The 20,637-nt window shown below is 42.6% G+C and overlaps 1 protein-coding gene across 1 annotated transcript in view; it reads left to right on the top strand.

The window, feature by feature from the left end:
* RICTOR (RPTOR independent companion of MTOR complex 2) overlaps positions 1–20,637 on the top strand; it is a 214,684-nt gene that overhangs the window by 121,867 nt on the left and 72,180 nt on the right. The window contains 4 exon segments of the mRNA XM_040338626.1: positions 4,905–4,952; positions 4,955–4,974; positions 14,907–14,974; positions 18,979–19,061. Of these exon segments, the coding sequence (XP_040194560.1) occupies positions 4,905–4,952; positions 4,955–4,974; positions 14,907–14,974; positions 18,979–19,061 (219 nt within the window).

The raw sequence follows: 20,637 nt of genomic DNA, 5'->3' as shown, positions 1-20,637 counted from the left end.
TCTGCTTTTCTGTCTGTAGTAATTTATCAAGTAACCCTATTAAATTCAGAGAGGACTGACTGAATCGCGCAGCACGTCTGATTACAAAGTGATTGTAAAGTCTTGTTTGTTTTTCTATAAAAATAACAAACATGCCATACTTACCTCCTCTGTGCAGAGCAGCACAGATCCTCCTCTTCTCGGATCCCTCTTCGCTGCCCCTGGCCCCTCCCATCTGTCAAGTGCCCCCACAGCAAGCAGCTTGCTATGGGGGTACCAGAGCCGAGTCACAGCTCTCTGTGGCCATTCAGACACGGAGCCCTGGCCTGACCCCACCACCTTACTCTCCTGATTGTCTAGCTAACTTTGATTGACAGCAGCGGGAGCCAATGGGGCCGCTGCTGTGTCTCAGCCTATCAGGACGGAGAGTCTCGGACAGCCGAGACAATCATGGACATCGCTGGACAGATGGAGCTCAGGTAAGTAATAAAGGTGCTGAGGGGGGCTACTGCACACACAAAGCTTTTTATCTTAATGCAGAGAATGTTGTGGTTAGGTGAGGTTCAGCTGCCCTGTCCTGAACGCAGAAGAATCGTGTTTTAGGATAGGAATGGTTTGACTACTGGCTGCAAAATTGCGGTAAAATCGCATTTAGATTTTGACGTGTTTTATGTTTTCCTGCAGCTGTCGGTAAAAAAGTAGTTTAAGTGTACATGAGGCCTTATAGCAGGGGTCTTCAAACTACGGCCCTCCAGTTGTTCAGGAACTACAATTCCCATCATGCCTTGTCCTGTCTGTGAATGTTAGAGTTTTACGATGTGTAATGGGATTTGTAGTCCTGCAACAGCTGGAGGGACATAGTTTGAAGATCCCTGCTTTATAACATTACCAGATTAGTCTTTTCCACAGTGTTGGACATGTAGCATTGCTGATATTTTTCCTTGACAGTTTTTTTTTGTACAAATGTGCCCCATGGGACAATATGATTGCTTCAGTGTTCAGTTTTAGTATCAAATACTACAGCGAGCACGGTGAAACTGTTTTATGAGATCATAGATGCTCAGTAACCTGTTAAACATACACTATATTACCAAGAATAATATACAGAAAAATACCGCGCTGCCCTATAGGTAAGCCACTTACACTGCAAATAGACAAATAGCAAAAAAAAGAGTGTAGCGCTAATTAAAGCGGAGGTTCACCCGCACATTGACACTTTTTCCCCTTAGCTTCATGCTCGTATTGTCTAGGGGAATCGGCTAGTTGTTTAAAATATGATCCGTACTTCCGTTTACGAGATGCATCTTCGCCGCTTCCGGGTATGGGCTGCGGGACTGGGCGTTCCTATTTTGATTGACAGTCTTCCGAGCGGCTTCCGACGGTCGCATCCATCGCGTCACGATTTTCCGAAAGAAGCCGAACGTCGGTGCGCAGGCGCAGTATAGAGCCGCCCCGACGTTCGGCTTCTTTCGGCTACTAGTGACGCGATGGATGCGACCGTCGGAAGCCTCTCGGAAGACTGTCAATCAAGAAGGAACGCCCGCTCCCGAAGACCCATACCCAGAAGCGACGGAGAAGATGCATCTCGAAAACGGTAAGTACGGCTCATATTTTAAAACAACTAGCCGATTCCCCTAGACAAAACGAGCATCCATCTAAGGGAAAAAAAAAAAACTCAATTGGGTGAACTCCCGCTTTAAGTTAGGTTGGCATAAAACTTCAAATTACAAATATGACAATAAAAGTGAAGTAAAAATGTCCACATAAATATATAAATGTCATATGTGAAAAACACGAATAGTGTAAAAATACAAATCTGACTATAGAATAGTCCAGCAATAATATTGGTGAATTCCAAAGCCTGGTGATAACTTCAAAGAGTTTAGAGTTGAAGGAGCGTTGAAATGAATTACATGAAGAGAAACCACCACCGATAGGTAAGGGGTTTAACCAGAGAGTTTTAAATCCAGGAGAACCTACGTTCAGATGGGTCAACAGAGCTTTGTTGGTAAAACCACGATGGAACCTGGGCACTCCTGTATGTGTCTCCAATGGCTGTAGCAAGAGTGACCAAACGGCAGAGGCATTGAGTATAATACAGACGAAGATAGCTGGTTACCCGATAATCTCACAGGACATGATGGTCCAAAAAATCCCAGATGTGGATGGAAGGGTGTGTACATAGATTAGGAAGAAAAAAACATTCACATAGCATAACTCTGTGTTGAATGTTGAAAATTTTAGTGTTGCAAGAACACTTACATTAGATGGATGTACAAGCGCTTTGTGCAAAGTAGTAGCTATCAGTGGGGTTTTCTCCCGACGCGTTTCGTCCCAAGGACATATCGTCCCAGGATACCCCAGATGATGTACCTTGAGGACGAAACACGTTGGGAGGACCCAAACTTTGCAGACGGAAGGAAAAGGGGCCACGGACGTATATAGACAAAAGTTTATGCTGTTTGGGGAGTACTCTCCCATGCCATAGGAGGAAAAGCCTACTGAGGAAAGATTTTCTTTGCAAGCCTGGTGGTGACTTTTGTGGCCTAGGATATCTGGTGAGCTCAATTATATGTCTCTTCGGGTGAAGCACTTTGAGTTGAAGCTTGTTGCACTTTACAAAACATGTGTTGGAGTATAAAGAATGATTGAATTAATATATGGTTTACATATAATGTATATGGACATTTAACCATTTTTTGATCTGACACTTGGCACTTTATTATTGTATTTAGCACATATTCTTATTACGCCCTTCACTATTTTTTTAATCCTGCTGATAAATGTCCAAAAACATCCATGTGTTGCATGAACACATAAAATAACATAGAGGGCAGGTTATAACTGTTAAAAATAAAACATCCAAACTCCCAAAAACGGCCCGTTTATGAGCCTTAGTGTGCATGGAACCTAAGGCTGTTCAGGAGATCGGCCTTTACAAACTCAGAAGTGCCTAAAAATTTAGAGCAACTGAGCATATGCAGAGCAGGGTGAGACTGTGTATTACTGGATTTGATACATATTTTTTTTTTACATAGTTCTACAGTGGAACCTTGGTTTATGAGTAACACGGTTAATGAGCGTTTTGAATAACAAGCAATTTTAAAAAACACATTTTGACTCGGTTTGCAAGTGTTGTCTCGCAAAACAAGCAGAATTCAAGTTAATGGCCAGAGATGTGGGGGCGCCGATGACATTTAGAGCTGTTCCGAGCCGTTCGGAAATACTCAAAAACACTTAGAAATACTCTGTTCCTGAGTGTTTCCGAACCTTTCTGAGGGTTTCTGAGATCAGCCAAGCTGTCCCTGAGTATTTCCGAGGCTCTCTGGCCACATGCAGTATTGTATGCCATAAAAGTCAATGTGGAACAAATTGACTTCTATGGGGAAACTCGCATTGATATGCAAGTGCTTTGGATTATGAGCATTCTCCTGGAACAGATTATACTCGCAATCCAAGGTTCCACTGTACCTGCAAAGCCTGAAGGTCATCTGGAAGGACTTCATTTTCTGACTACAGTTACACTTTAAAGCCGGCCATAGACAATATCTCTGCCGGTTGAGCAGGGAACGGCCGAGATTTAAACCATGAATGGGCAGGCTGATTGGATTTTTCCATGCGATTTATTGCCAGCGGCTATAGGCACTGGCAAATAATCACTGTGTATTCTCCCAGCCAGGACAGCTCCGCCTGCCAGGAGAACACAATAGCTCAGCGGGAGGGATTCCCCCAATAACACTGACTGTGTTGATGGGAAAATCAAGTGATTTTCTTTACCACTTAAGGACCGCCTCCTGCACAATAATACGTCGGCAGAATGGCAAACGGCTGGGCACAAGCACGTACCTGTACGTCCTCTTTAAGTGCCAGCGTGCACCCGCGACCTTGGGTCCGAAGCTCCGTGGCCGCGGGACCCGTTGACCTGATCGCCGCTGAAGTCCCGTGATCGGTCCCCGGAGCTGAAGAACGAGGAGAGCTGTATGTAAGCACAGCTTCCCCGTTCTTCACTGTTGCGCTGTCATTGATCGTGTGTTCCCTGATATAGGGAAGCACGATCAATGATGTCAACACATCCAGCCCCGCCCCCCCTACAGTTAGAAACACATATGAGGTCACACTTAACACCTTCAGCGCCCCTAGTGGTTAACTCCCAAACTGCAATTGTCATTTTCACAGTAAACCAATGCATTTTTATAGCATTCTTTGCTGTGAAAATGACAATTGTCAAAATTGTCCGATGTGTCCGCATAATGTCCCGGTCACGCCGTCATTAGTAGTAAAAAAAAAAAAAAAAATTAATAAAAATGCAATAAAACTATCCCCTATTTTGTTAAACACTATACATTAAGCACAATCCAATTGATAAACGCTTATTGCGATTTTTTTTTTTTACCAAAAATAAGTAGAAGAAATACGTATCGGCTAAACTGAGGGAAAAAAAACGTTTTTTTATATATATTTTTGGGGGGATATTTATTATAGCAAAAAAGTAAAAAATATTGCATTTTTTTCAAAATAGTCGCTCTATTTTTGTTTATTGCGCAAAAAATAAAAACCGCAGAGGTGATCAAATACCACCAAAAGAAAGCTCTATTTGTGGGGAAAAAAAGGACGCCAAATTGTTTGGGAGCCACGTCGCATGACCGCGCAATTGTCAGTTAATACGACGCAGTGCCGAATCGCAAAAACTGGCCAGGTCCTTTACCTGCATTTTGGTCCGGGTCTTAAGTTGTTAAAGCAACCCTGTATGGATGCCTTTAGTGATTGGTTAGGATGTGCCGGCTTTGCCTCCTGCACAGGTTGTGATGGTGGCACACCACTTGCAGAAGTTTAGAAAACCAGGAGTTAAAGAAATGCTATTCTTGCATAAACTGTTAATTTCACTGTACAAAAGGTTCTAATTCTTGTATGTTTATTTTTTTTAGCAAATTTTAGCGCCATACACAGACTTTCACTACAGGCACAATCCAGACACACAGCGGAAGGACAGCTCAAGTAAGTGCATACAGTTCTCTTACTCAATTATCATGCTTATAAATGAGTATATTATGCTGCATTTATTTGGAGTTCACTGAACAGTTCCCACCTATCACTATTTTTGTGGAGCTGACAGTTCAGTGTCCTTGTTATAGATACAGTTTGGGTAGAAACCATCAGATGGGGAAGGGTCATGGAGGAAACCCTTTGGAACAAACAAGTAGTGCCTTCTTTGGGAATGTGGTGACACAGCATGATTTTAAATCAGACCTTGTATAAAGAAATAATAATAAAAATAACAATTGCACTTGTTGTATTATGATTGTGTGCCATAAATTATTGAAGCACCTTTTTTTGTGCAGATTAGTGTCTTGCTGTTGCAATTTGGATGGGTTTTGCAGCTATAAACCTGTTAATCCAGGATACTTTTACTTCACCTTTTAACAGAAAATAATAACTGCCTGGAGAGCATTGTGGGGAGCTGTGTCCACTCTGCAGAAACCAACCATGTGTCACCTGCCTGCTCTGCTCTGATCAGCAAGTGGATTTAAAATTAAAACTCCAGACAAATGGCCAAATACATATATGAGAGCTGTTTTACCAAAAGGGTTGATTTACTAAAACTGGAGAGTGCAAAATCTGGTGCAGCTCTGCATAGAACAATGTCCTGTTTTTTTGTCAAAGCTTAATTAAAGCGGAGTTCCACCTAAAAATGGAACTTCCGCTTAACCCACTCCTCGTCCCCTTACATGCCACATTTGGCATGTAATTTTTTTGGGGGGGGGGGGAGCGGGGGCTTCAGGAGAAGGGGATTTCCTGTCCCACTTCCTCCTTCCGCCGAGGGTCTGGAAAGGCGATTAAGCTAATCGCCTTTTCTCAAGCCCCTCCCTGTAGGCAGCGCCTGTCCATTCGGACGGCACCCCGCTCGCGCATTGCGCACTGCCGCACGCGCATGCGCAGTGGGTGCCCGGCCGTGAAGCAAAAGCTGTCACTGCCGGGTGCCCACACTAAGAATGAAGACGCCGGCTGGCGAGGGGGGGCGAGGAGCGGAGCCCCGGCCGCCGCGTCACTGGAGCCGTGGAGGGCAGGTAAGTGTCTGATTATTAAAAGCCAGCAGGCTACACTTTTTGTAGCTGCTGACTTTAATAAACTTAAAAAAAAGTGGAAAACCCCTTTAAACAAGCTAAAGTTAAAAAGCTGATTGGCTACCATGCACAGCTGCGCCAGATTCTGCATTCTCCAGTTTTAGTAAATCAACCCCCGCAGTCCCCAATCCATCTTCTGTACAGAGCCTTGGAGGCGCTCTGCACATGCTTAGTTGGTGTGTATTGCTAGAGAGGTTTTTTTTGGTTGGAAGGGTGCAAGTGATCTGGACAGGACCAATCGGCATTGTCCAGAACAGGGGGTCAGGGGTCCTGCAGACAGTCAGAGCAGAATGAAAACTCCTCCTACAAGCTTTAACCGACACTGATAGAAGTCACAAGATTGCTATATATTGCTGATGAGAAAGGGTATTTAGCAGTTTATATTTACTATAATAATTGCATTTCCATGTACTGTGGGAGACTAGATATAGCGAACAAAGGGCCCTGAGCTTAGTAGCCCTTTAAGTGATACAACAAAGTCTTTTTGCTGTCCCCAGCCTGTGATTGGACAGTGAATAATGCCGGCCATACACGGTTCGAATTTTGAAATCATTTTCTTTCGAAAATCGTATCTAAGAATTTTCGTACGAATTCGCACCGTTGGTGGGCCTGCAGCAACAGACGATTTTTGTGCGGCAATCAAATTTGAGGAATCGGACATGTTGGAATTTTTTTGAAATACGAACAATTTTCTAATCAATTATGGGAGAATCGTGCGAGAAATGTAATGTAAAAGAACATGAAGGCTTGGTCAGCTGAATCTTGAAAATCAATGGTGGCATCATCGGATCACAAAAAAATAAATAAAAAAATCTTTCTGAAAAGAAAATTAGTTCAAAATTTGACCATGTATGGCCTGCTTAAGACACAGCAGACTGATGAACTAATCTGCCTCTATGAAATCTTCTTCTATTAGCACGTGATCACTGCCACCTGATTGGCTCCTTGTTCTGCTTCTAACTCTCCCACAAGCTGTGCTGTGCAGGGACTGAAAGAGGCTGATACCAGGTCAACTTTGCTCTTTTTTTAAGTTTCTTTTAAAAAATTAACTTAATGAATTTTTAGTGAGCACATACTTCCATGAACACTTTTTTTTTTTTATCTTTCTGGAGTTGAGCTACGATGTCACCTACCACTTTATTGGACAAAAAGGGAGGGAAAAGGGACAAGGCCAAGTTTGACTTTTACAGAAAAATTTGCTTAAAGCATACGTCAAGGCAAAATAACGTTTTAAAAAAATGCAGTAATCCTCTGCAATACCTGCCAATTATTATATATTGTTTTCCCTTTAAGGTGATTCTAAACCTATTTTTAAAAATAAAATAAGACATGTTATACATAACTGCTCTGTGCAATGGTTTTGCACAGAGCAGCCCCGATCCTCCTCTTCTCGAGTCCCTTGCCACCGCACCTACCTCCCCACGGACTTTGGCTCTGCCCCTCCGCAATGGCTGTGATTGACAGCAGCAGGAGCCAAGGGGGGGGGGGTGCTCAGTTGCTAACATATTACATGTTATACCATAAATATGAGTGTAACATGTTACTAAAGTTGAACTTATCCTTTTAAAGTGATTGTAAAACACTTTTTATAACTTTATGCTACAGGTAACCCTATATTAAGGCTTACCTGTAGCTACCCAGGATATCTCCTAAACCTGCGTCTTCTTGTGCCGAAGTCATCGCCACATGTGCACTGGGGCAAACTGAAGCAATGGTACCTAACTTCAGTCTTCGTGCCGTTACCAGCGGCTCCCGCGTGCATGAGGAGGGTTTTCTTCCTCTTTAAGCTATATTATAAGTGTTCTGATGTGTTAGGAACAGTTTTGACTAGTAATTATTTAAGAATTTCCAGTTGCATCAGCTGATGTTATATCGCCCTCAGTACTGTGAATCCTCACCATGAGGTGTTGCCTTGTCATTATATGTGCCACGCAGCTGATGAGGTGTTGGAGACCATGTTAACACAACACTGTATCTTCCAAACCTCTGTTCAGAAACATCCACTGCCGACTTTTATGTGAAAGATCACGCGCACACACACACACATTATATATATATATATATATATATATATATATATATATATATATATATATATATATATATAATAATGTGTGTGTGTGTGTATACAGGTACATCTCCCAAAACTAGAATGCCATCAAGTAATTTGTTTCAGAAAGTGAAACTCTGTATATTTTTATATAGATGTGTTACACACAGAGTGATACATTTCAAGCATTTATTTATTTTAATTTCGATGGTTATGGCTTACAGCTAGTGAAAACCCCAAATTTTGTATCTCAGAAAATTTGAATATTACATAAGACCAAAATAAAAAAGAATTTTTAATACAGAAATGTTGGCTTACTGAAAAGTATGTCCATGTACAGTATAGTATGCACTCAATACTTGGTCGGGGCTCCTTTTGCATGAACTACTGCATCAATTTGGCGTGGCATGGAGGTGATCAGCCTGTGGCACTGCTGAGGTGTTATGGAAGCCCAGGTTTCTTTGATAGTGGCCTTCAGCTTGTCTGCATTGTTGGGTCTGGTGTCTCTCATCTTGCTCTTGACAATACACCACATATTCTCTATGGGGGGTTTAGGTCAGGCGAGTTTTCTGACCAATCAAGCACAGTGATACCATGATCATTAAACCAGGCATTGGTACTTTTGCCAGCGTGGGCAGGTGCCAATTCCTGCTGGTAAAAATGAAATCAGCATCTCCATAAAGCTGGTCAGCAGAGGAAAGCATGAAGTGCTCTGGAATTTCCTGGTAGAGGGCTGCCCTGACTTTGGACTTGATAAAACACAGTGGACCAGCAGATGCGATGCGGCTCTCGTTCTGGGTGGATGTCGTATAATGGTGGCCAGAATGGTGACTGTTCTTGTGCGCCTGCGCCGTGTTTCTAGGACTTCGTGCGACCCCGATCTCTGTAAGAGCCGATCACTCGGCTCTTTAAACCATGAGATGGGCTGTGATATTTAAATGTGGAAGTGCCGGTGATCAGCACTCATCACCTCACACTGACAGAGTGTGTGGTGGAGAAGAGCCGATCAGGGGCATCTTCCCACAGGGGGCACCCAGATTAGAGGAAAACCCCACCAGTGACACCAATCAGTGCCCATTAGTGATGCCAGTCACTGCTGCCTTTCGGTGCCTGCTCATCAGTGCTGCCCATCAGTGCCACCTCATCAGCGCACATCAGTGAAAGTTTTTTTTTTACAAAATTTACTGACAGAACCTAAGAAAAGCTTTATTTTATTTTTATTATTATTTTTTTTATTTGTCTTTTTTTTTTTGTAAAAAAAAGGCAAAGTGATTAAATACACACAAAAGAAAGCTCTATTTGTGTGAAGAAAATTATAAAAAATTAATTTGGGTACAGTGTTGCATGACCGCGTAATTGTCAATTAAAGTGCGAAAGCTAAAAAATGGCCTGGGCAGGAAGGGCGTGAGAGTACCCTGTAGGCAAGTGGTTAATGACCAGGCCATTTTTTATGATACGGCACTGCATTACTTTAACTGACAATTGAGCAGTCGTGCAATGCTGTACCTAATAAAGGTATGTCTTTTTTTCCCCACAAATAGAGCTTTCTTTTGGTGGTATTTGATCAACACTGCGCTCTAAAACAGAAAAAGACTGACCATTTCGAAAAACAACAATATTTTTTACTTCTGTAAAACACATCAGTAAAAAAAAATCCGAATTTCTTCATCAAACGTAGGCCAATATGTATTCTGCAAAATATTTTTGGTAAAAAATACCAATAAGCGTATATTTATACACAATGCCAAACCTGTGATGTTGAGGTGTAGAGTGCCTGGAGTGCGTGGTCGCCTAAGAATCTGTACCACATTTTATAAATCCTGATCCTACTGAAAGATGTTTTCATTAATGTTTAATGTTTTCATTCCTTTTTCTTGTGTAGTCCTCCAGCATCGTGAAGTAGTGTGATCTATGCTGGGCAGAGTAATGGATTTAAAAAACAAAATGCATCACTGTTGAACCCTGGTTCACACTGCTTAATTTCCGGTTCACTTAAAGTGGTTGTAAACCTCAGATTTGTTTCATCCCTGTGTATCACCTGAGGCCAGTCACTTCAATGGGCATATGTAAGGGGCTACAGAAACTTTAAATTGGTGTGAAGCTGCACATAAATTGTCAGTTTTGTTTTATGATGGTGACCTTATGTTTCCAAGGTTGCAGAAAGGAAGCACAGAGATGAGAGTAGTTGCATTTATTTTAACCACTTGCCGCCCGCCAGTGACAGATTGACGGCGGCAAAGTGGTTTCAATACCCTGAGTGGACGTCATATGACGTCCTCAGGATATTTGAGCCGCTGCGTGCCCCCGGGGGCACGCATCGCGGCGATCGTTGTTGCAGGGTGTCAGTCTGACACCCCGCAACACCGATCTAGGTAAAGAGTCTCTCACGGAGACTCTTTACCACGTGATCAGCCGTGTCCAATCACTGCTGATCGGCTGCTCCTCTGTCAGGGGGGGTTTGTGCTGATCGATTATCAGCACAGCCCCCCCGAGGATGACCACTGGACCACCAAGGATGCCCACTGGACCACCAGGGATGCAAAAAAACACAGGTATGCCACACCAGGGATGACAATGACATAATAATGGATGCCAATCAGTGCCCACAATGGGCATCACTGATTGGCAGGCATTGTTTGGCACTGATTGGCATCCATTAGTACAACACATACGGTAGTGCCACCTATCGGTGCCCATCTATGCCTATCCGTGTCGCCTATCAGTGCCCATCCGTGTCGCCTATCAGTGCCCATCCATGTCGCCTATCAGTGCCCATCTGTGCCGCCTATCAGTGCCCATCTGTGCCGCCTATCCGTGCCCATCCGTTGCCGCCTATCTACACCCATTCGTGCCGCCTATCAGTGCCCATCCGTGCCGCACATCAGTGCCGCATATTAGTGCCCATCAGTGCCACCACATCAGTGCCACCTTATCGGTGCCCATCAGTGCCGCCTTATCAGTGCCCATCAGTGAAGGAGAAAACTTACTTATTTACAATGTTTTATAACAGAAACAAAGAAAAAACGTTTTTTTTCAGAATTTTCAGTCATTTTTTTATTTTTTTTGCAGAAAATAAAAATCCCAGAGGTGATCAAATACCACCAAAAAGAAAGCTCTATTTGTGGGTACAAAATGATAAAAATTTAGTTTGGGTACAGTGTTGCACGGCCGCACAATTGTCATTCAAAGTGCAACAGCACTGAAAGCTAAAAATTGGTCTGGGCGGGAAGGTGTATAAGTGCCCGGTATGTAAGTGGTTAATGACACTAGTCCTCGTGTATATGTGTGTTAAGTGATTGTAAACCATCACTTTGTGGCACAACTCATTAAGTAGCAGCACACTGATCATCCCAGGGAATGGCTTTGCAGGGGGTAAGGGGCCAGGACAAGTCTGATCAATGAAGAAGAGCACACTGAGCTACCAGCATAGCTAGAGAACTGACCACGATATGCTCTCCTGCTTAGTGCGGGTCAGTTTTTTAATAGAGGGACTGGTAAGATACACCAGTGATTCACACAAAGGAAAGCAATACAAAGAGAACAGGATACTCTCTCATACAATACAAGTACATGGTACAGCAGACATATATCAGGAATATGAAATGTTGGGGTAACCCACGCTTTCACTGCACTAAAAATGCACATGTCTGAATGGAGCCTTGTCTATAATTGTTTAGTTCATTTTTCAAGGTATTATCTTCCCCTAGTGACCGAGTTATCCATGCTATAAAAAGCCTCTCGCATTCAATGCTACCCTACGGGACCTGACCTTCTTTCATATTACTTTGCCGCATTACAAGAGATTTGACTTCTGCAGTCAGGAGTACAATGTGTTTAAAAATTAAAATGGGTATATAACTTCTCAAATAGAAAATATAACTAAGCATATATGAGGTGGTGTCTAAAATGTTTGGTGAATGGTCCGAATGTGTCAACAGCAAATATGGGCCATGCATGCCCATGGCTATCCAGAGACCCGTTGAGAAGCACTACCCTAGCATGGAGTACACGTGACTGCCAGGGGTAAACCTGCTGTGGGCAGTGTGAGAGGCAGGGTCACAGTGCAATGGAGCAATGAGTTGAACAGCATCGGAAACCCATGATGGAAATGCATGAAATGTTGTGTGTACAGGATGGTAAACCGTGAGCAGAAAATGTGTTTTATGACTGGTTCAAATGCTTTTTATGATAATGAAGCAACTGAGGATGAGCCACGCTTGGGTCGGCTGTTGATAAGCAGAACACCAGACACGATCGAGCAAGTGCGACAAATGCTGACACAAAATTGGCGTCCGACTCTAACCATTGATGGCAGGGAATTGGGCATTAGCAGGTATACGGTGCGCACCATCGTTAATGAAGATTTGGATAAGAGGAAAATCTGTTCCCGGTTTGTGCCGCACCAAGCAAAACTGATGGAAACCTCTGGAGATATCATTACCATGGTGATCAGGATCCATCCTTTCTGCAGACCATCATCACTCGGGATTGAGACCTGTGCTACCAGTTCAATCCGGAATCTATGGAGTGGCATTCACCGTCTTCCGGACTTTTCTGTTTCCCCGCCTGAAGAACGTCAAGAGTGTTCGACAGTGGTTCTGCGATCGATTCCTAAGGCCCCTTACATGCGGGGGCTGTGTCGGCAGTAAAACGCCGCTATTTGGTCGCTAGCGGGATGGTTTTACCCCCCGCTAGTGGCCGAGAAAGGGATAAAAGAGGCGCTTTGCTGGCGGTATAGCCACGGTCCCCTTTTGATTTCAATGGGCAGGAGCGGTGGAGGAGCAGTAGACACCCCGCTCCTTCCCTTCTTCACCGCTCCAAAGATGCTGCTAGCGGGACTTTTTTTTATCATCCTGCTAGCACACAACGCGCCAGTGTGAAAGCCCTCTGGTTGATTTAAATTATTACATTTAAAGTATATCTTAAAGGTAAAAAAAGTGTGAGAGAGGGAAACGTATTGGGGACACCTGCCTTTACACACACATGAACTTTAATGGCATCGCAGTCTTAGGTCCCTAGGGTTCAATATTGAGTTTGCATAACAGCTTCAACTCTTCTGGGAAGGCTGTCCACAAGGTTTGGCGTGTTGACCATTTTCCAGAAGTGCATTTGTAAGCTCAGGCACTGATGTTGGAAGATAAGGCCTGGCTCGCAGTCTCTGCTCTAATTTATCCCAAAGGTGTTCCATCAGGTTGGGGTCATGACTGTGTAGGCCAGTCAAGTTCCTCCACCCCAAACTCGCTCATCCATGTCTTCATGGACCTTGCTTTATGCACTGGTGCGCAGTATGTTGGAACAGGAATGGGCGTCTCCAAACTCTTCCCACAAAGTTGGGAGGCATGAAATTGTCCAAAATGTCTTGGTATGCTGACACCTGAAGGTTTCCCTCCACTGGAACTAAGGGGCCAAGCTCAACCCCTGAAAAACAACCCCCCATCATAATCCCCGTCCACCAAACTTTGCACTTGGCATAGTGCAGTCAGGCAAGTACCGTTCTGACAACCGCGAAACCCAGACATGTCCATTTTATTGCCAAAGGAGCGTGATTAGTCACTCCAGAGAACATGTCTCCACTCCTCTAGAGTTCAGTGGCTTTACACTACTGCTTCCGACACTTTGCATTGAACTTGGTGATGTAAGGCTTAGATGCAGCTTCTCACCCATGGAAACCCATTCCATGAAGCTTTCTACGCACTGTTGTGCTATTCTGAAGGCCACACGAAGTTTGGAGGTCTGTAGCTATTGACTGCAGACGATTGGCAACATCTGAGCACTGTGATCTTCAGCGTGCGCTGACCCCGCTCTGTCATTTTACGTGGCCTACAACTTCGTGGCTGAGTTTCTGCTGTTCCCAGTTGCTTCTACTTTGTTATAATACCACTAACAGTAGAATATTAGTAGGAGGAAATTTCACAGATGGACTTATTGCACAGGTGGCAACTTATCGCGGTACGACGCTTGAATTCAGTGAGTTCCTGAGAGCGACCTTTTCTTTTCACAAATGTTTGTAGAAACAGCCTGCATGCCTAGGTGCTTGATTTTCTTACACCTGTGGCCATGTAGGTGATTGGAACATCTGAAACCAATGACTTGGAGGGTGTCCCAATATTTTTGGCAATATAGAGTGAGTATGTATGTATGTATACATAAACTCCTCTTTAATTAAGTTTTCCTGAGCAAGATAATATGCCCAACAAATACCCAGTGGAAATTGTATACCAGCTGTGTGTATATATATATATATATATATATATATATATATATATAATATATATATGCGTGTATATTTTATATATATATATATATATATATATATATATATATATATATATATATACATACATACATACACACACACACACACACACACACACACACACACACACACACACACACACACGCGCAAGAACCTGTCCTGGGACTTGTTCATGTAATGTTTATCTCAAGCTATTGTGATCTCTGTAGTTACTTGGCTTTTTACAATACATAATACAGAGAGAGAGGAACATTTTTATGGTTGCTGAGATCTTCACCAGCTGACTAGATAAATGTTATACAATATTTATATGCACAGATTATTTTACCTGAATAAAAGGAACAAAATGTATTGTTTTAAGTGTTTTTGTTTTTTAATCCTGAATGCAATTGATGAAAATAATATGGCTGAAGCTGCTATACATTCCCTTTTGATCCTGGTAACATGCCTGTGGTATGTGAATTAAGGTTAACATTGGTTGTGCTGTGTTCTTTTTCAGAGAGGACCGAGAGGCCAGATTCCAGGCAAGCAAACTGGGGATTGTAGCAGCATTCCGATCATGGGCAGGTTAGTGCGAGTTACTCTAACTTTCACTTGACTGTAATAGCTGCTCCTAGATGTGGGATTTTTCAAATTATGACATGTTACATCTTGTCTGTTCTTCTTGACTTGTGACTTCATTTCTCTTTCATCTCTCGTCATTGTTATCCCCTTACTGAGCCTCATTTATCTAAATGTCTAATGGCACAGATATTTTGGATAATTTGTGTTGCCTGTGGCAGACATTGATGTTCTTCCTTTAAAAGTAAACCTCAGAGGACTGAAATATTAAGTTGCCATTGCTAACTGTATGTTAGGGCAAAACATCTGCAATACATGCACACAACAAAAGATATTTAGCCCACAGGACTTTTAAAGAGTCACACCTTAACCAATATACCGTATATGCTTGAGTATAAGCCGACCCACCTAATTTTACTACAAAAAACTGGGAAAACTTATTGACTCGAGTATAAGCCTAGGGTGTCCATCTGCATGCCTCACTGTGTCCATGTGCATGCCTCCCTGTGCCCATGCCTCCCTGTGCCCATGACTAGACTGACGTTTAACATGGGAGTCTATGGAAGGGGTGCCCAGGTTTGAAAAATTGGTGCTCCCCAGCCGTAGATCCCCCAGACAAACTTTGCACACTTGTAGAGGAGAAATAGGGCTACATGTGTGCCAAGTTCCGGGTCCAGGGGACCTATGATCAGCCGGTACCAGGTCCCCAAAGTCACCGGAGAAATTACTCTTTAACATGGGTGTCTATGGAAGGGGTGCCCGGCCGTAGGTCCTCGGGACAACAACCTTTGCACACTTGTAGAGGAAGAGTGGGGCTACATGTTTGTCAAGTTTTGGGTCCAGGGACCTACGGCCGGCCGGTACCGGTCCCCAAATTCCGGGAGATCAGGCGCAAAAAAGTGATTCGAGTATAAGCCGAGGGGGGGCATTTTCAGCACGGCTTTTGCTTGAGTATATACGGTAAATAAAAAAATATGAAAAATTTATTCACATACATTTAAAAACCACATACAATATAACAACTTGTTAATCAGCATCAAAGTATAAATAGTGTATCACATGAAAAAATTTTTTTGATAGGACCTACAAATGCCATAAAGATGCCACCATCAATCTGGAGCAACTGTGCAACTGATCTTGACGCGTTTCGCAAAGGCAGCTCTCGCCTCTTCAGGAGAGGCACAAGGAGAGTATGGTTAATTGCAAGGTGCTTGTCAAGTATATGAAAATATATATCAGTGTATATGGTACCCTTTGGGGGAGGGGGTACACCGTTGCTCCAGATTGATGGTGGTATCTTTATGGCACTTGTAGGTCCTATCAAAAGTTTTTTTTCTTGTTATACACTATTAATGCATTGATGTCATTAACAAGTTGTTATATTGTATGTGGTTTTTAAATGTATGTAAGTCAAGTTTTCATTTCTTTTTTTTTATATATTTTGTTTGAGGTGTGCATACTACTTTGGGACTGAGACACTACCTCTACCCATTTGATATTGGCTGTTTTTGTGTCTCTATCTGCAATACTTGCACATTTGTATTAGGGCTGCACGATTCTTTTGTATAAAATGAAGATCACGATTCTCTCACGATTCTCAAAATGTTATTTATTTAAAGTTATTTTCAACACAAAACTGAGCTTATGTGGTTAAATACAGTATATGTAAATCTGACGGACTGTTTACATGTTAAATTTTTAAAAGCCGCAGCAAACCTGCTGACCTTACATGCTTGCTAATGTGAAAGAACACCTCTGATTTTCATCACGTTTAACTAAATGTGAAAATCAGAAGGTGTTCTGTCACATTAGCACGCATGTAAGGTTTGCTGCTGCTTTTAAAATTTAACATGTAAACAGTCCGTCAGATTTAACAGGCACCTACCCCACCACACCCTTACCTACCAAGCCACTCCTCCATCTTCCCTGCCACACCTCTACCTACCAAGCCACTCCTCCACCTACCCCCGCCACACCCTTACCTACCAAGCCACTCCTCCATCTTCCCTGCCACACCTCTACCTACCAAGCCACTCCTCCACCTACCCCGCCACACCTCTACCTACCAAGCTAAGTGCTCCACTATGGAGACAGTACTGTGTGGGCAACCAACGAGGATATCCATCGATCTGGCATCCTTTGTTCTCACCCCCCACCCTCACCATCCAATGAGTCGGAGAAGGAATCTGGCGGTGGTTTACCATAGAGCTAGCTGTGCACCCAGATGGTCCCTGGCCATCTCTATGACCCTCGGAGGCCGGAAGTGAAGTCATGATGTCACTTCTGGCGTCGGCAGATTTAAACACTGCCATTTTTTTTTTGCTGGAAAGCCTGCTGATTTTTTTTTTTTTTTATCTCAGGCTTTCGAGCATAGAGGAGAAATCTGGGTACTTATGTGGACCTATCATGCCCTATTCCTATTACAAGGAATGTTTCCATTCCTTGTAATAAGAATAAAAGTGATTAAAAAAGTAAGGGAAAATGTAAAAATAAAATAAACCATAAATTTTTTTTAAAGCGTCCCCTCGTGCTTGCATGCAGAAGCGAACACATATATGGGTCGTGCCCGCATATGTAAATGACATTCAAACCACACATGTGAGGTATCGCTGCAAACGTTACAGCGAGATCAATAATTCTAGCACAAGACCTCCTCTGTAACTCTAAACTGGTAACCTGTAAAAAAAAAAATTAATGGAGATTTTTTAAATACCGAAGTTTGGTGCCATTCCAACGAGTGTGCGCAGTTTTGAAAGCGTGACATGTTGGGTGTCTATTTACTTAAAGCGGTTGTAAGCCCGCCTAAAAAAATTTTATTTTTTTTTCTGCTGCAAGGCAAAAGTCATAATGAGCTAATATGTGCACCGCATATTAGCTAATTATGAAATACTTACCTCGGAACGAGGTTTGTAGCACTTACCTGGTCCACGCCGAGCGAGATGTCCTCTTGCCTGGCATGTCTTCCGGGTATCGCCGCTCCAGCGCTGTGATTGGCTGGAGCGGCGATGACATCACTGCAGGAGATTTAAATTCGTCAAGGTCCGGCGGCTGCCGGTCCTTTCGCCGTAGATCTCCCCTGCGCATGCGCCGCGGCGCATTGCGAGGGGAATATCTCCTAAACCGTGCAGGTTTAGGAGATATTCTCCTTACCTACAGGTAAGCCTTATTATAGGCTTACCTGTAGGTAAAAGTAAAAAAAAAAAAGGGTTTACAACCACTTTAAACATAACATCATCTTTCACATTGTACAAAAAAGTTGCTGTGCAAATACACAAAAATTTGCAATGCCATTTTATTCCCCTTAGGTTCTCTGCAAAAAAAAAAAAAAAAAAATATATATATATATATATATATATATATATATATATATAATATATATACATGTGTGTGTGTTATATATATATATATATATATATATACACACACACACACACACACACACACACACACACACACACACACGTTTGGTTCTAAGCAATTGTCCTATCAAAAAAACGATGATTTTTACATGTAGGAGAGGAATGTCAGAATAGATCCAGTATGGAAGTGGTTAATGGATACTGTAATTGACAGAATCCAGTTATTTCAGATTTCACTTGTACCATTTTTGCCGTCTAGTATTGAATACTAAGTTGTGTCCTTATGACATTTGTATTGATGCAGAAATATAAAGGTAGTTGTAAGCCCTGCAGGCAGAACTTGGATCAGGTTTCAGGAGAGATCACCTTTTCATACTGTGCTTAAGAACTTTCCGAACGTAAACACTTATCTGTATCACTTATCTATATCGTGATCTTTTGCTCATGTGAGCAGTTGATGGCCTTTAACCTGCTGGAAAAGAATGTAAAGAGACACCAAACTCTTTACATTTACTCTGATTTGGTTTGAACTCGCTGGTTGGAATGCAGTTGTGTTGTAAATCATTTGTCAAGTCATTGCTAATAGACAAATGTTCATCTGTAATGCTGATATCCCCTGTCATTGAAGTCAATGTTGTTTTTCCTCCTTAGGTATTATTAGCCTATGCAAGCCTGGGAATTCTGGCATCCAGTCTCTGATTGGAGTTCTTTGTATACCAAACATGGAAATACGGGTAGGTTATTGATGTTTGCTGAAGGACATCATCACTTTCATTCTCTATTGTTCAACGATCTGTGTAAAACCGTAAAAGTAAAACCTGTCTGTCACACGCAGTTTTCACATCCGTCTGTCTTTCTGGTCCCTGTTATGTACATTTTTATGGGGTTGGGCTTAGCTAGTGTTTGTGTGGGAATTCAAGAACAGACAAGACAGAAATGGTAGGCTCTGAAATAATTAAATAATTTGTGTGTATGTCTGGGCAAACTAAAGAAATTAAATTAAAATATATATATAAATATATATATATAGCACATCCTTGCAATTAGCTTGTAAACGGACCGACGTGCAGCTACTGCGATTTGCGGTAATGGAGCCGACCTGCCGCAGTATAATGACGACGGCTGGTCAGCGATTGGTAAAAAATGATGCAATTACAGGAGAGTTCATCTTACCAGGAATCTATGAGCTCATAGTTTCCTGTGCTCTCTGGCTGTGCTGCACTAAAATAAAAGCACGACTATCAGCCCGGTTAGCTCACAGAAAATGGACAACAGAACACCTCCCCCAAAATGTGATGGAGCATTTTCAGCCTTGGGTTGTATAAAAAAGCCTCCTTTGCTTCCGCTCTTCAATGTGATTCTCTATGGAGATTGAAAAACATCCTCACAAGTGGTTTGCTTCCCTAAATTGCTTATTAGATTTGTATCGGTTTTAGTGCGGATCAGTGTGCAGAAGTGGCCTTTGTGTATCCGGCTGTGTCCTGCCTTAACGGGGTTACCATTCCAGTAGAGGACATGTCTGTCTTTAACCCCTGTGCACCAACTCTCACCCGGCTCCCGTGTCACTAGATTGATTGACAGCAGCAGGAACCAATGGCTCCTGCTGCTAACAATCTATCCAATGAAGACCCAAGACAGCCTGGAGCCGATGTGCTAGTTCTCATCACTGAAGCGATCGGGTCCAGGTAAGAAAAAGGGGGGCTCTGGAGGCAGCTGCACCACAGAAGTTTTTTCACCTTAAAAGGGTTGTAAAGACAAAAATATTTTCCTCTTAATTTAAGTCTGACAGTAGCTGATAAAGTAATGATTTGCATTATAACTAGTTTGATACCTGTTGAAATCGAGCAGTTTTATTCACCTCCGTCACTCCTGAATCATTATTCTCACTGACTTCCTGGTTTGCGGGTGCGCTTTCATTCTTGCTACATCACGGCCTAATGGGAAACTACAGTTTCCCATTAGGCTTAGCCTCCATGCCTGTGAGGGAGAAGAGAGCATCTTCACGCAGCGCTGTAGTCATAGGGAGGGGGTGAGCACATTCTGCCTTTCCACCATGCAAAACAGCTCAGTTGCTGGTGGAAAGCAAGAAGAGGAGAGACAGGAAATGGCATTTTCAAACCGGATTACTGTATTTTGGAGGTCAAAAGGAAAAACGAGATAAGTAATATTTAAATGCTCTAGCTTACAGCAATCAATTGATCTAATAAAAAACGAACCTTTAGTGTTCCTTTAATGCATATAATGCATTAAGGGTGAAAAACCTTGAGACTTTACAAATCCTTTTAGTACAAACTATCTTCTTCCTTGTGA

Source organism: Rana temporaria, chromosome 1, assembly GCF_905171775.1.
Source record: "Rana temporaria chromosome 1, aRanTem1.1, whole genome shotgun sequence".
NCBI lineage: Eukaryota > Metazoa > Chordata > Amphibia > Anura > Ranidae > Rana > Rana temporaria.
Note: the sequence above shows the minus strand (reverse complement) of the source record. Positions and strands in the feature narration are given on the sequence as shown.